The sequence below is a fragment of the Podarcis gaigeae genome (genome assembly GCF_964106915.1).
Source record: "Podarcis gaigeae genome assembly, chromosome: 16".
Taxonomy (NCBI): Eukaryota; Metazoa; Chordata; class Lepidosauria; order Squamata; family Lacertidae; genus Podarcis; species Podarcis gaigeae.
The window spans coordinates 28,891,800-28,907,721 of record NC_139693.1 but is presented as its reverse complement, the minus strand read 5'-3'; the positions used below and the strand labels follow the sequence as shown (position 1 = coordinate 28,907,721).

General features: G+C 46.4%; 1 protein-coding gene and 1 long non-coding RNA gene across 14 annotated transcripts in view; both read left to right on the top strand.

Annotated features, from left to right (window-relative positions):
• Positions 1 to 15,922, top strand: part of LOC310834328 — a 226,369-nt gene that overhangs the window by 24,307 nt on the left and 186,140 nt on the right. The gene's annotated exons all lie outside the window — the stretch shown is intronic.
• The window catches only part of HIC2 (HIC ZBTB transcriptional repressor 2), a 151,104-nt gene that overhangs the window by 129,934 nt on the left and 5,248 nt on the right, over positions 1 to 15,922 (top strand). For 12 of the 13 annotated variants that reach the window (XM_083717333.1, XM_083717342.1, XM_083717337.1 and 9 more), the window contains one exon: positions 9 to 11,725. In XM_083717333.1, the coding sequence (XP_083573459.1) occupies positions 46 to 1,767 (1,722 nt within the window). In that variant the 5' untranslated portion in view covers positions 9 to 45 and the 3' untranslated portion in view covers positions 1,768 to 11,725. Of the gene's footprint in view, positions 1 to 8; positions 11,726 to 15,922 lie in introns of those variants that run through there. The other variant, XR_014559068.1, reaches the window with a different exon arrangement.

The following is a 15,922-nucleotide window of genomic DNA, read 5'->3' as shown; positions in this document are numbered from 1 at the left end:
TTTTGCAGGTAATAAAGTAAACGTGGAAAGGAAGAGAAGGTGGAGATGGAACTGCCAAATCATGCCAAACAACTGCTGCTGCAACTAAACCAGCAACGAGCCAAAGGTTTCCTCTGTGATGTGATCATTGTCGTGGAAAATGCCCTCTTCCGTGCCCACAAGAATATCCTCGCAGCCAGCAGCATGTACTTCAAATCCCTCGTCCTGCACGACAACCTGATCAACCTAGATACCGACATGGTCAACCCCACAGTGTTCCGGCAAATCTTGGACTTTATTTATACTGGGAAGCTCTTAATGACCGACCAGCCTGGTGAACAGAACTTCAATGCTCTCCTCACGGCCGCAAGCTACCTCCAGCTACCCGACCTAGCTGCCCTCTGCAGGAAGAAGCTGAAACGCAATGGGAGGTCCTTCGCTGGCAGGGCCGGCGGCGCCCCCAGCGTCGGGAGACCCCCTCGGAGTCAGAGACTTTCCACTGCTTCAGTCATCACTCGTTATTCAGGGTCAGCCGAGGGGCTGAAGGGCTCTCACTTGAAGGAGATGCCAAAGGGGAAGATCTCGGACGACGAGGTCTTCATCAGCAGCTCCAACCAAGAGAACTCGCATGCCTTGAGTAGGGGGATCGGCAAGAACGGCGGAGACGGGAGCAGCAGCAGTGCGAACGGGAGCAGCGGGGACCAGGAGCTGGGCCTCGACCTGTCCAAGAAAAGCCCCTCGCTTCCCCCGGCACCGTCCCAGGACGACACGCCGCACGGCGAAAGCCAGCGTGGCTCCCCCCGACCTGCCTCAGCCCCTGCAGCCAACAGTGCCTCATCGTTTGATGAGTCCGCCGCCGGAGCCGCGCCCAACCTCCCCGACAACTGCGAACCGATGGAAATGGACTTGAGCGAAGACCGCCAGTCCCTCCCGGAAGGCAGCCAGAGGAAAAGCCTGCGCCATTCGTCGCGCAAGAAGGAGTGGCTCAAGAAAGAGAGCGCCTTCGACAGGAAAGAGGGCGGCAAAGGCGGCGAGGAGAGCGAGGGACTTCCCAACGGGATCCTGATGGGCCCATTGAGCAAGTCAGCGGAGCGGAGCCTCGGCCTGGGCGCCTACGGGTCGGAGCTGCCATTCACCTGCAAAGAGGATGTCGAGAACGGGAAGGAGAACAGCGACGACAGCGGGCAGAGCGAGAGCGAGAGTGGCGGGCACACTAGCGCCAACTACGTCTACCGGCAGGAAGGCTACGAGCCGGTGGCCTTTGGGGACAACCTTTATGTCTGCATCCCGTGCGGGAAGGGCTTCCCCAGTTCCGAGCAGCTGAACGCCCACGTGGAGAAACACACCGAGGAAGACCTGTACATCAAGGAGGAAGGGACGTACGACGACAAAGAGGAGGAAGCGGAGGATCTGTCCAACCCCAACCAGCCCTACACCACGGAGTCGCGGCCCTTCAAATGCTCTGTGTGCGAGAAGAGCTACAAAGACCCGGCCACTCTCCGGCAGCACGAGAAGACTCACTGGCTGACGCGGCCTTTCCCATGCAATATCTGCGGCAAGATGTTCACGCAGCGGGGCACCATGACGCGTCACATGCGCAGCCACTTGGGCCTCAAGCCCTTTGCTTGCGAGGAGTGCGGGATGCGCTTTACCCGGCAGTACCGACTGACAGAGCATATGCGCGTCCACTCAGGGGAAAAGCCCTACGAATGTCAGCTGTGTGGCGGGAAGTTCACCCAGCAGCGCAATCTCATCAGCCACCTGCGAATGCATACCTCTCCTACATAAAGCCAAAGACTCTGCAATGAGCTCTGAGCCCACCCGCCATAAACATATACCTTTCCCTAGACTTGCTGCTTTAAAAAAAGAAAGAAAAAGAAAGAAACAAATAAGGGCCGTTCCCGTCCCTGTTCAGTCATGGGGGGGCCTCAAACAAGCAGAGCTTTATTTCTTTCTCTTCCCCGTCCCCCAAACTCCAAATATACAAAGAAAAGCCAGCCCACAATGAAGCTGCTGTCTCCCCATTTGCGTTTTTCTCCCCCATGCCACCCACCCACCCCTCTTTTTTTCTTTGCCGTTTAGGTCAAGAAATGCCACTACTCTGCTTAAGGTTGTGGGGACATCTAGCTTAACTATAAGCCCAGGTGTGGAGAGAAAAGGGGGGGTGAGGTGGAAGAAATTCCTTCCCAGTTGATGCTAATTGGAAATGGCGGCCCAAAGGGGCCGATCCTTGCGATTGGGGTGGGGAGGAAAGACAGGCCGTAAGCTGCTTCACATCCCTCACTTTCCTTTCTTAGCACTTTGGATTTCCGTTTCTAAAACTTGACCCAAGTATTATTCCTCTCCCCCCCCCCCCCTCCAATGCAGATGGATGTTGCGCACAGACTTTTCCGGTTCCTGTGGCTGTTTTTCCTAGCCATGGGCCTTAATTTCCTCCCACCCCTTGCTCTCCTAACCATTGACATTGGTTGTTGCCCCTAAAAGCTACCGGTGGGAGCATTTCTTGCCACAGAATCCAATTCGTTTTGTTGTTATTATCGTTATTTTTTCTTTTCTCAGAAAACGCCTCGGAATTTCTTTTATTGGGAAAATTTTGTTGGTGGCCCAGTCAGTTGACCGTCTCTCACATGGGGGAGAGTCTTAATGAATCCTCAATAGTTTTTGCATGCTTTCAGTCTATGAAAGGTGGCATATTTTTCTTTTCCCCACCCCACCATTATTTTTCAGCGATGGAGTTCGGCCTACTTAGCCGTTGCACACCAAACATGTACCTCTTCACCTCCATGTTTTTGTCCTATACCTTACTTAAATTTACTTCAACCTTATCCATGACTGAATGGGAGTCGGGTGCCCCTGGGGAATTTACTTCAGCTGAGCAGGGGTCGTCTTTTATGTTTCTCCCCCCACCCCAAAAAACCCCAATAGTTCGTATGGATATTCTTTGCTTAGAGGTACTTGTTTTATTAAGAGAAAATTGTTAAAACGTTTATGTAATTGTTGGAACTGGAAGGTTTTGAGGTAACTCTTCACAAAAGAGCGGGCGCAGGGAGTGGGTTTGATAATAGGCTGGAATTGCTACAAGTTCCTTTAGGTACATCTTTATTTTGTGTGTGTGTGTGTGTGTGTGTTTAGCTTTTTTCTCCCTCACTAAAGAACGGGTTCGGCCCGTTCCCTTTGCTACCTCTTGAATTCATGAGAACAATAAGATGGTTAGTGAAATATTAGGTGTGGCGTTTTTGTCCCCCTGCCCCTCTTCCTCCCCCCCCCCCACCCCTGTAAGTAAGTGTACAAAGTAGAAACTAAATTAAAACGTTTAAGGGATTTTTTTGCCACCTCATCCTACCCTCAAGAAGTCCATTTAAAATGAGCATTTTGAAGCAAACCTTGGCCAAAGACAATAGGTAGATTGCAAGCCAGAAGCCCGAGTGAATAGTGCTGTAGGGGGGCGCTGGCTTTTCACCAAAATTACTGATTTTTCTGTCCATGAGGAAACTTTTTTTCTTTTCTTTAAGAGCTTCTGGGCTCTTTCCAGCTTTGTTTTATTGCACCTGGATGCTGTTTTTTTGTGGGGGGTGGGGGAAAGAATGTCTACTGTCCGTTGCTTTCCTTAACACATCTGGATTAGCAAAAAAAGTGACCATCTGACAGGATAAGGGAACGGCGTTGTAGCAGGCGGCGTTTTCCTAGGATCCAGAGTGCAATAAGAGTGTGTGGGAAGCCCAACCAAAGTGTTTCATATCCTCCCTTTTCGTTGAGGGGGTGGTGGTGAGGGAGATGGCGGGGTGTGTGGTATTTCCCCCCCCCTGCTCTTTTCAGGATGGCGGCGATGGTAGTCGTCAAGGAAATCTTAAATCGCACGCCACACACGAGTTGGAAAGTTCGGAAGAGCAAATGTTTCCAACAGCCTCTGTAGAAGACTTCACAGCCAACAGCTGCTATAGGTTTTAGAGGAGCGGACAAGTATATCGCCCGCCATTTTGTGGCCCCTTGACTTTGTTGGCGTGACTTTTTGTGAAAAGCGATGGCTTCCCCACCACCATTGCCCCCCAGTGTGTTGGGGTGGGGAGTGCGGTGGTAAAACGTTTTTTGCAGTCCCTTTAGAATCATCCTGTCTAAAATTGAGTAAGGTTTACATTTTTTTCCGCTTTAACTTTCTTGCTCAAAACCATTGTTCTCTTTATTATTATTATTATAATTATTATTATTAATATTATTAATATTATTATTGGTAGGGTTCACCAAAGCCCTATGTCTTTTTTTTTTCTTCAGAAAAGGAAAAAAATCTTGTGTCTTTTTAAGTTTAGACCAAAAAAAAAAGAAAAAAGTTGAGCATATTCAAGTAAAAAAACAAAGATAAGCTTTCATTATTATTTTTTTCCCTCCTCTCCCCCCCCCAAAAAAAACACTTTTTTTCCTCTTAAGAAATAGACCGTATAAAGTGTTTTGGGTCACTCAGACCTCCATGCAGGAAAGGCTTCCAGATATCCCTAAACTTTCAACTCCCAGCCAGCAAGGTCAATAATATTGGGTGATGGGAGGTGTAGTCTGGAAATATTTGGAGGGCCACAGATTAAACGCAACCATATTTTGTCTTGTCGCGTTACAAGAAAAGGTTCCTTCCCCATTCCGTATAACTTTGCCTCACGCAATGTCGGGCTACTTTCTAATTCCCTTGTTCTAGTGTCGCCATTTTGATTTTCATGTAGGTTTTGTGAGATGCTAACAGAGCACTGATGTGGAATGATTCGTTCTAAGACCACCACCCCCCAAAAAATCATAAGATGCATTTCTTTTCCTTTTTTTTCTATTAAAAAACAAAACACTACCGTTGGGTTGGATACAGACTTAAGTCATATGCGTCTACTGACCTCAGTAGGAATAAGTCTGGATTCAATCTGCAGTCTGCTTTGTGGGAGGCGATGAAAAAAATAAAATAATGTAGCCTGTAAATCTTCACCTTCAACCCTGTAGGCAACTTGGGAGTTCAGAGCGGGGAGAGGCTTTCCCACTCTTTTTTTAACATCCTTTTGTGTGCTCCAAGCTGCTCACACACATACATGAAATTAAAAGGAAGGTCCTTGCTGACTGTGGAGCTCCATAATAAAGACCCGCTAGAGGTTAATGGATTGCCGTGCCCCTATGTAATAGACCAGACCCAGTTGTGTTGCAGGTGTTAGATTATATGAGATCTGTACTGCACAGCCACCATAGACGTTCACGTAGAGACATCCATGGTGGATTTGGTGCACATGCCTTGCCAAAACAAGAAAAAAACTAAACCAGCACCTGTGAATTCATACTTTGAGGGACGTAAGGCCTCGATCGGCGGGGTTATTCCCCCCACCCAGGAGCCAAAGGGCACAGGTGTTGATTTTTATTTTATTTTATTTTTGAACAGTGCAAACCGACAGGGCTCGGGTCTTCCCCGTCAGCTTCCTTCTCACATTATCCAGACCCCTTTCCCCACCCTTTCTACTCTTGAGATGCCTTTGGAACCAAGTCCTGAGCCAGTAATCTGGTATCTGAAGCCAAGAGTTGAGATTCACTCTGCTTTTTATTCCTACCTCACCCTCCAAAAAAAAAAGAAAAGAAAGCAGAATGCTTAACTCTTTCTGGCCACACACACCCTGCTTTTCCTGTTGCAGTTACAAAGCAACAGCGGTTCTCTCCATTCCATGCCGCAGTTTGTGCAAAGGTTTTCCTCTTCCCCGCCCAGCGCACTTTCCTTTCAACTGGCAATGACCACGATTAAAAATTGCATTAGTGCGGCCAAGGCATCGCCCTGGTGGTCAAGACCCGTCCGAGGCGCGACAGACTTTTTTGCTGAGCCAAAGGAGCAAGTGAATTACGAGCGGCTCCTTAACCAAGTCCTTTGTAGCACCCATTCCCACTTTGTGACATTTTTTACCACTCCTTTCCCCCCCTTTCCGACGGCCAAGATGTGCGCTTAAAAGTATTCTTTCTGGGAGGCAGGTGCTGCAGGGAATTGCATCTTTTGTCTGGTTGTATACATAGCAAGTTGCTCTTTGGTTATTAAATTTCCTCCTGTAGTTATCCAAAGAGGAGCTCAAGAGTTGTGGAGAGCAAACTATCCTATGATATCCCTCAAAAAAAATTTCTTTCATCCAGTAGTAGTTGGGGGTGGGCGAGGGTAGAGGTGTTAGGCTTGATTTGGGTTTCCTTTTGCTAATGGTTTGAAATTTTGGAATCTTGGAAGTTTCAGGACCCATTTGTTGTTGGGTGTGTGTCCCCTCCTCTTGTTCATTAATTATTGTTTAAAAGAGCCTCCTTTTTATTTTATTTTTTATTTCTTCCCCTCAGCACTTAACATGACAAAAAGTCTGTGTACAGCGTGAGTATTGTACAAAAATGGGGAGGGGGAGTTTCTCCTTTTTCTTTCCCCCCCCTTCATCCCCCCCTTTTTCCGAAAGTAGTTGTATAGAGTTGTGTTCCATATAATACCGAATGATGACTTCTTTCCAAATTGTGACAATAATAATGAAAAAAGAAAACCGAATAATACTCAAAACTTCAGGGACTGTTCGGGGCTCATTTAGAGGGTCTGAACACTCAACTGCATTTGTACGACATAGTATTGTATCAAGCATTTTCTGTATTTTAATGAAAAAGCAAAACACTAGTTTCATATTTAAGATTTTAAGAGTTTGTTGGGTGGGGTGGGGAAGGAATTACATTTTTTTGGTTCTGTTTTTTGTTTTGTTTTTTTTGGAGATACAGAACGAGCCTCCTGAGGATTTTCTTTCTTTCTTTTGAAGTGCAGGGGCCTGGCAGCTTGATGATATGCTTTAGTCAGTTTAGATCCATAATGTTTTCGGAATAACAGGAGAGGAAAATAAAGAATAAAGTAGAAGAAGTTGTATTAAAAATAAAAGAAAAGATAGCTCATACCCAAATCCACAAAACTATTTTTTAAACCAAAGCACATTTTGAAATGAGTATGGAACCTCGCTTGGCTCAGAAAAAAAAAATTAATATATTTATCTCATTGTTTACATAAACTTCTACAGTTACAGACCTCAACAGATCTAGGGGCCAGTCAAAATTAATCTTTGCTTTTTCCATTGGTTTAGCTGTCAAATGGCTTAACACAATTTTGTTTAATGGGGGGGCATTAAATTAAATATATACGTATTTCTCACCAACTCTGTTTAGGAAGTAATCTGCATTCCACCACATTTTTCGGATGCATCAGGTGTCGGAGGGGGAAAGAGTCACATAGGCCTCACTAGCTGATACCCTGAAAACAGGAAAGAGATTTCCATTCAAAGCAATTCAGGGACAGACAGGATCACGTCGAATTTCAGAGAGGCGGGCTTCCATCTGTTAAAGCTGCATTGCATAGGAAGTAATGGCATCCATTGGTGCTTAATACATATGGTGCTGGATTTGAAGGGTTTTGTAAGAAAGGGAAAGAGGGAGATAAAGGATGTGAATGGATATGTCCTCCAGCAATCACATATCTGAGTGGGGATGGTGGGAGCAGCAGATGATGGAGAAAACCAGGGGGACATTGCCTTTTGGAGGAGGACAAACAGACGCCTAACGTTAGCCGAGAAGCTGGGCTGCTGTTCTTCTTAGCCCCTGCTAATGAGAAATTGCCAAATATAATATTTATATATATGTATATCTTTATTCCAGCCGTGGGCTACTCTGAAGAGCCACAATGTTTTCAGAAGACACCAAAGAGCTTCTGACAAGTAGCTTTATCTTAGGGGATTAGCCTCAGAAAGGAGGAAGGGCCTTAGCTGGTCCTGTACCGAAATGTCCACAGGTATTAAAAGGGCTCAGTAATCAAAAGACCAGCCTTGGGCAACCTTTGAGAGGTAGTCTTATCTGGTATGTGCCCTCCCTGGGTTCAGATGCATGGGCGCATATGCCAAAATTGCTTAGATTCCTACCACTTTCTGGTTTCTTTCGTTCTTCTTTTGACGATTTGGATTAATTCACTCCAATGAGGCTTGGGCAGGGATGGGGAGTTGACATGCAAATCTCCAAATCAGCAAGTCTGCCTGACCCAGTTCGCAGTCTGGTGGGCACTATAGAGGAAGCACACCACTTTCTATCTCAGCGGGGTGTGTTAAATGCCATGGGCCTCTGCGCTACCCAATGTACAACATAGATGAGAAGCCATTTCTTGTCCTGTTTACGGACCTTGTGTTTCCGTTCCCTCTCTGGTGGTTTGGCCAGACTGTGACCTGGGTAGGCTAGATCCCAAGTTGTAGTGCTCACGAGTGGAAGTGCTCTTTGTATATTCTTGTTTTTTTTCCAAAGGAAGAAAGAAAAAGGCAATGCAAGACATACAAAAGTATTTCCATGTTTTAAAAAAGGCATGCTTAGTTTTGCATCTTAGATAAGAATGAGAATGATCACCGAAGAACATTTATAATTATGAAGCTCCCACCTTCCAAAATTATACACACTTCTCCACTTGGCATTTTTTGTTTAATTTAGTGCTGTTTTTCCACTTAACGCCAAAGCTGCCTCATTAATTTTTTTTTTCGGAGAGAGGGAAGAAAAACCTACTTTGGGGTGAGAAGAGGCAGGAGAAGCCTGATGGAAAACAAACAAATTAATTTTGCCTGGTCTTGAATATCTAACAAAGATGGTGCAAACACTATTTGACAGTGTTGTTTTTTGTATCAATATGTATGTGCAGTAATGAATGTATTTATTTCTCAAAATTCTGTATGCACAGTTTTGCAAGGAAAAAAAGAAACTCAGAGCATTTGCAAAAGATGAAAAGATGTGTCCGCAGGGTCTTTGCTACAGGATTTCAAAGAGTAAAAATAAAATAAAAAATGTATTAAAAAGTTTTAAAACTTAAAAAAACAAAAAAGAATCTCAGAGACTCTCAGCATAGCCATAAACCATAGCCTGTGAAGACAATACAAAGACTGGACTTTTGTAGCTTTTTTGCATAGAAGACGGATTTGTTTTGCTGTATTTAAATGTTTCCAGTTACAATGTCATTCTTATACGATTTCCTGTCCTCTTTTTTTCTCTCTCATATGTTTGTGTGTGTGCGTGTGTGCGCGTGTGTGCGTGTGCAGATGTATACACGTGCGTGTGTGAGCAAGGATGTCAAGCACTGATTTTGAACAGTGCAGGTCAAAGTCTGGGTTAGCAGTATTTTTATTTTTTACCATGTCACTTCTGTTCTAAAACGCAGGAACGTCAGGCCTGAAAAGGAAACACCTGGGGCATTTGGTGATAGCTGACAAAACCTATGATCTGAAGTGGAGCAGTGGTGTGGGACGTGGTCAGGGTTTGATTATCATGGCAAGAAAGAAAAAGAGATAGGTGCAGGCAGTGTGAGCCATGTTCCATGCTGGTGCTTGGATAGGAAGATGTCCCAGCCCATTCCAATGCCTTTCCCTTTTCCTCAGTGTTTACAGTGCAAGCAATAATGGTCAAATATTTTGGCATAGAGATGAGGTTAGCAAAGGGGTGGGGGGGAATAGGTTAACAAAGGGGGAAAATGGATTATGCACCATGCTTGTGGATGTTTTTGACGTGATGCGGCCGCAGTGTTCCCATACTACCACATGCTCAAACATTTCTTGTTAACTGGGACCGTTCCTATCATTTCATAGCACCTGCCCAACCTTTCGCCAAAAGGGACCAAGGCTATTGCGTTAAAGCTCAGGCACTGGGGAGTCTCCTGCCACGTCCCAACAAATTCCAGTTGCAACCAGTCTTTTCCTGCTTGCATCATGCCTTCAAGACGAGAGTTGTCATTCCTTCCGCAGGGCAAAAGCATTAGGCAGCACAAGGATGCTGAGCCTAAGAAATGACCACAAACCGCCTCTGAGAGCCCTGCCGTTCTAAGTAGGACAAGTAGGGTCTCAGTGAAATGGGGAAGTGGCAGTTTAAGGGCCAAGATGGACCTTTTCAGTCAAGTGCTGCTAGGTCTAAAGACCTATGAAGACATCAGAGACGCAGTGCACAGATAACATGGCATGTGTCCAAAGTAGCACCAGAACAAGGGCATTGGATACCTCCCATTACCGGGATGCCCCTTAATTAAAAGGGCAGGGAAGGCACATCTGGAGGGCCAACTTGGATCATACAAGTGCGCTGTGTTTCATCCTGATGGGTGCCCAGCATTAGAAATGTACAAGGACTGTCTAGTCTTTGCCTGCCTGCTTTTTTCCTACTCCAAATTCCCCTCCATCCTGTGCAGTGTTCCAGATGTGTACCTGCTGAGGAGGAAACAGCTGGTGGGGTGAAGCATTAAGCACCCCTCTTTCTTCTGAGGGCCCGTCCACCCACGTGGCTGTTGAGATAATGTTACGTGCCAGCTGCCACCGCCGTGTAAAACTCCTTTTGAACCTGGAGTCTTAAAAAGCAAACCTTTTTGCGGGGTCTTAAGGCAGTAAGATTGCAAACCCCCTAGAAATCGGGCTCTCGGCATTTCACCGCCTTGGGTGCTGTTTTCCACCCTTACAGGCGTACGTTGCACAGGCATCTAGGAAATAAAACCCTTTCAACTAGATATATTCAATACGCAGTGACATTAAAATGAAGGCCACAAAAACCTTACAGCCACTGACTCATTGAACAAGCTGCTTTTCCAACCTGCGGTATTCCTGGTTTTTCGGACTACCAACTCCCATCTGCAGGCCCAAGCACTTGGGAGGGCATCTAGTTGTGGAAGGCTGCCTAACTACTACTAGCTAAACCTCTCGCTCGATGCAACGCTGAGTTTTTGTCCCAGTCCTTCAGTCCCTCCTGCTGGCCTTCACTCCCATGTACTCGTAAGTGTTCAGTTGGGGTGAGTGGGTGGGGGCTGGCTTCTCACGCACAACTCCTGAAATGCTTTCCAAACAAATTATTTTCCTTTCAATGGGAGACGCTCCTAGGATCCGGAGTGAGATTTCCGTGCTGTGCCGGACTTTCCGAGCTTCATGTGTTAATGGGGAATGGTTTTCCCGTTTTTCTACCTCACTCATACCTCCAGTGGATGTTGCAATACTTTTCTTTTCTCTTAACTGTCTTTTAGAACTCTCGGAAAGGATTTGGAGGATGGGAACTTCTTTTTTTTAAGGCGTCCCACTCATTCTCTCTGCCCCGCCCCATCCTCTCTCTGCTACCTGTGTTGAACATGTGGTTTGGGTGCACCGACTGCCATGTCTTATATCACAAACAGGATAATGTAAGGTGCTTAGGTTAGCGCAAGGCACGAACAAGACAGTTCATAGGTTTTGCTCTAACCAGCAAACGGGAATATATGTCTTGCATTCTGGATGTACACACAACTTTTATCAGTTGCAAGATAATGGTCGTAAATTAATAAACCAAGCTTTGGATTATTCAGATTTTTCCCTTCCCTTGGGGAGGGGAAGAGGAAGAGCCACGCTTTAGTGGGTTGTTTTTTTAATTATTATTATTTAAAGTTCAGCTGGGAAAAGCAGTGGTGCGTCCCTCTCCCCTGCCTTGTTTAAGCCTTAACTCTCTGCCAGACCAAAAATCCCAGATGTTTCCCTCAGCACGGCTGATGTTCCTCTTGCAATGTTCTGTTGATTTCCTTCAAGAGCTTGAATTCAGGTCAGAGTTGCAGGGTGCTGTGGCTCCAACTCAAGTGTCATATTGGGGAAAATAAAAATAAAACAGAAATTATAATAGGATCTCAGCATTCAGAAATTTGCAGTCTTAATGTACAGTGATGAGAAACTGTTATTTTATGAACTTTTCATTAAAAGGTTGATTGAAAATTATAATCTCATTCCTCTTTTAGTCTCGGCATGCTTGCATTTATATTTGTTGTTATTTATTTTGTTATTAGTTCTGTTAATTCCAGCATGAAGCCACCGGGTGGGTCTCAACAATGTAAAATGCAACATTAAAAAACAGTTTGAAGCCAAATGCAGTCACAAGAATTGGGGGTTTTCTAAATTTTGTGCGTTTGTGTGTGTCACAGACTTGGGTGAAGTGTTTCCTCAGCATACGGCAAAAACAATAATGGTGCAAGATGTACTTTTGTGAGAAGGGAATTCCACAACTTACGGCTGCTGCAGAGAATGCTATCAACCTGGACCAGCCCAAACTTCTCAGAGTGGAGAAACTACCAAGAAGCCCCCATCTCCTAATCTTACACCTGAGAAGGGTCTGTAGGGAAGGAGATGATCTTGTGTGAAAGAACACACACTTTGTACAGATCAAGTATTGTGTACGCAGACTCCGCACTCATTGAATGTTACGTGAAAGTAGCCCCAAGTGTACGACACATTTGTGTACAGTGGTACCTTGGGTTACATACGCTTCAGGTTACAGACTCCACCAACCCAGAAATAGTGCTTCAGGTTAAGAACTTTGCTTCAGGATACGAACAGAAATCCTGCTCCGGCGGTGCGGCAGCAGCAGGAGGCCCCTTTAGCTAAAGTGGTGCTACGGGTTAAGAACAGTTTCAGGTTAAGAATGGACCTCCAGAATGAACTGAAGTATTTAACCCGAGGTACCACTGTACACAGGTACATAGGCTCACTGAATGCTAACATGTGAACACTTATAAAAGTGTTTAGACTTTTCCTTCCGATGAAAAAGCTGGCGGGAAGCCACATTCTGGAATGTATTTCAAATCCAGATACTCCCCCCCCCCCCCCAAATGCAGAGATGAGATACCACAATTCAATGGAAGGCTAAAGTGATTCAAAGCTTTTTTGGGGGGAGCGGGGAAGGCAGCTAAGGGGGAACATAGTAGGATTATGTAATATGTTGATCATCCTGTCTGGACAAAGCAAAGATCCCAAACTTAATTGGAACGATTCAGGGACTCGGCTACATTAGTCAAAAAACAACAAATTGAATGTGTTATAAACATGCAATACCAGATGGCGCCAGAGAGCAGAAGATTTTTGTATGTGATTTTCCATAGGGTTCCCCAATCTTTTGTTACAACGATCCAATTCTGACTTATTTATAGTGTTTTGTCCAATGTGTGTAGTTCCACCCCAGGTTGTATACTGAGCAGGTCAAGGCAGCTCTGGGTTCCTTTTCACTAAAGTGACCTGGAGACATTAAATGTGACGTCCATTATGGGGGAAGATGGAGGCAAAGAGTCTTTCCTGCATTGTCTTCCCACCACTGTTGGACCCTAGGTCTGTGCAACATCCCTGATTTAGGGCCTAAATCAGGTCAAGTCAGGCCCATGGTGATCCAACCCCAGTCTGGATCATCAAAGAACTGGAGAGGGGGACACACTATATATACACCATTTCCCCAAGTACTGTATTTAAAAGACATCGCCAGCTGCCTCAAGAACTACAGTTTGTAGGTGGGTAGAAACACTCCAAATCAATAAATTGCTCCCGAAGCTTTGCCTACCGCTGATCATACTCTCCAACATTTCTCTGATTAAAATAGGGATGTCCTAACCGTACCCTAAAAGGGAAGCGGATGGCGCTGTGGGTTAAACCACAGAGCCTAGGACTTGCCGATCAGAAGGTCGCGGTTCGAATCCCCGCAACGGGGTGAGCTCCCATTGCTCGGTCCCTGCTCCTGCCAACCTAGCAGCTTGAAAATGCGTCAAAGTGCAAGTAGATAAACAGGTACCGCTCCGGCGGGAAGGTAAACGGCGTTTCCATGTGCTGCTCTGGTTCGCCAGAAGCGGCTTAGTCATGCTGGCCACATGACCTGGAAGCTGTACGCCGGCTCCCTCGGCCTATAAAGCAAGATGATCGCTGCAACCCCAGAGTCGGCCACAACTGGACCTAATGGTCAGGGGTCCATTTACCTTTACCTTTAACCATGCCTCCCAAATTTGCTCATGAAAACAGGGATGTCCTAAGGAAAAGCACAACATTCCAGGATCAAATCAGAAACCGGGACAGCTTCTTTAAATCTGAGACTATCCCTGGAAAATAGGGACACTTGGATGATCCCACTTAATGGTCTTACAGTGGCGGGGAGGACTCTTCCTTTAAAATGTGGCAGGTCAGCCTTGGAGCTTGTCAGAGCCCTCCTGCCCATTCTGCTGAGTGGGTTCCTGTGTCCACTGAGCATCTAACTACACCTTGCTTCACTGTTTCCAGGGGTATTGCCCCCCCCCCCAACCAACTATCTCCACTGGGTTTGCTGCTTTCCAAACCAGAGCAGCTCCCGTCATATATTCCCCACTTACATTCCCTAAAAGGGCATAAGATCCAAGCCTAATATTTAGAGATGGTTTCCTGTGTTGTAATTCTGGTTAGATGCATTCCCCCCCCCCTCCCCGCTTCACTTCCAGCCCAGCTGTGTGTAACAATCCTTGACATGCTGCCATGCATCCCCCTGCCTCTTTAAATTCATCCGCTTCCCTTCCTCCCCCCTTCCCCCATCTGCTCCCTCCAAAGCATCTGCAAGGCTGACTATATTTTAAAGTGACCGACTGCAGGAGCTTTGAATTTAGTCCGTTTCGCCGCCGCCACCCACCCCCCTTCCTGGCAGGTTGCAAAGTCAGCAGCCCTGGTTTAGAAAATCAACTTTATATGTCCTTGGAGATGTGCTTCACCCAACAAGGTTAAAGAGAAGGACAGTGAGGAATGGGGCAGAGAGGGGAGAGGGATGAAAAGCTGTTGGGGAAGGGAGAAGGAATGTGTTTGGCTAAGGCCAGGCACCCTGGTTCCCCCTCCGTAGCTGTCTCTGCATGTATTCGTTTGTTTTGTTTTGATTTGATTTATAATAATAGTCATATACCACTACAGTGGTACCTCGGGTTACATACGCTTCAGGTTACAGACTCCGCTAACCCAGAAATAGTACCTCGAGTTAAGAACTTTGCTTCAGGATGAGAACAGAAATCGTGCGGCGGCGGCCGGAGGCCCCATTAGCTAAAGTGGTGCTTCAGGTTAAGAACAGTTTCAGGTTAAGAACGGACCTCTGGAACGAATTAAGTACGTAACCAGAGGTACCACTGTATTCATAAAAGATACCAGAGTGGTTTATGGCCTGAAACAGCAATGCTTCCAAAGTACCAGTTGCTGGAATCCACAGGGGAAAGAAGATTGCTCTTTTGTTCAGCTTCCTGAAGCTAAGCATATTCCCACAGGGATCTGGTTGGGCACTGTGAGAATAGGATGCTGGACAAAATGGGCCACTGGCCTTATGTTCTTATACAACTACTGTACACAAAGCCACACAATGAAAACAGAAATCCGCTAACACATACACCCCCGGTCTAAAATTACCTGACTGTTTCACTGGGATACCTAGGGTGCTGTATTGATTGAATCCTGCTATGAGTAGACCCATGGAAATCTATGCACGTCATCCACTCAGGATCGTTTCTTTCAATGGGACTGCTCTGATTATGAATGGCATTGGAGGTCACCCATGGCTTGCCCCTCCCCCCCCCCCCGCCTTTCTAGACCTCAGAGCATCCCTGCAGGCAAGGCACTCTTCTCACACAAATGATAACCATCACAAAAATAAGAAGGCTGCAAACCTTCCATTGTGTGCTGCTAGCCTTGATGGCTGCACTCTGCATCCATGGTCAAAGGCCTCAATGCTCCTGAAAGCCAGTTGCTGGAAACTCCAGCAGGGGACAGTGGCATAGCGTGGGTTGACAGCGACCAGGGCAAGGCAGGTATTGCACTCCCTGACCTGTGAACTGTGTTCTGCACTTGCCCCATGGAAGGTGCTAATAGGAGCGGCCAGGGGCCGCCTCTCCACCCCCCCCCCCGAGAAACTGCCTCACAGGCAGGGCTGCTCTGCCTAATAGGCCTCACAGCCGCCTTCACAAACTGCTGTGCGCTCGCACGACCATCCTTCCTGTGCATTTACCTGCATCTTTTGCCTTCACTTTGGCATTGCTTCAATGGGGGCTGCATGCAGTGGGGATGAGAGGGAGGGCAACGGATGGAGTACGCATGCGCATTCAACTGCCTAATGGCGTCCGCGTCACCCAAGCGATCCCAGCTGCAGAGATATGAAAAGAAGAGTCGTT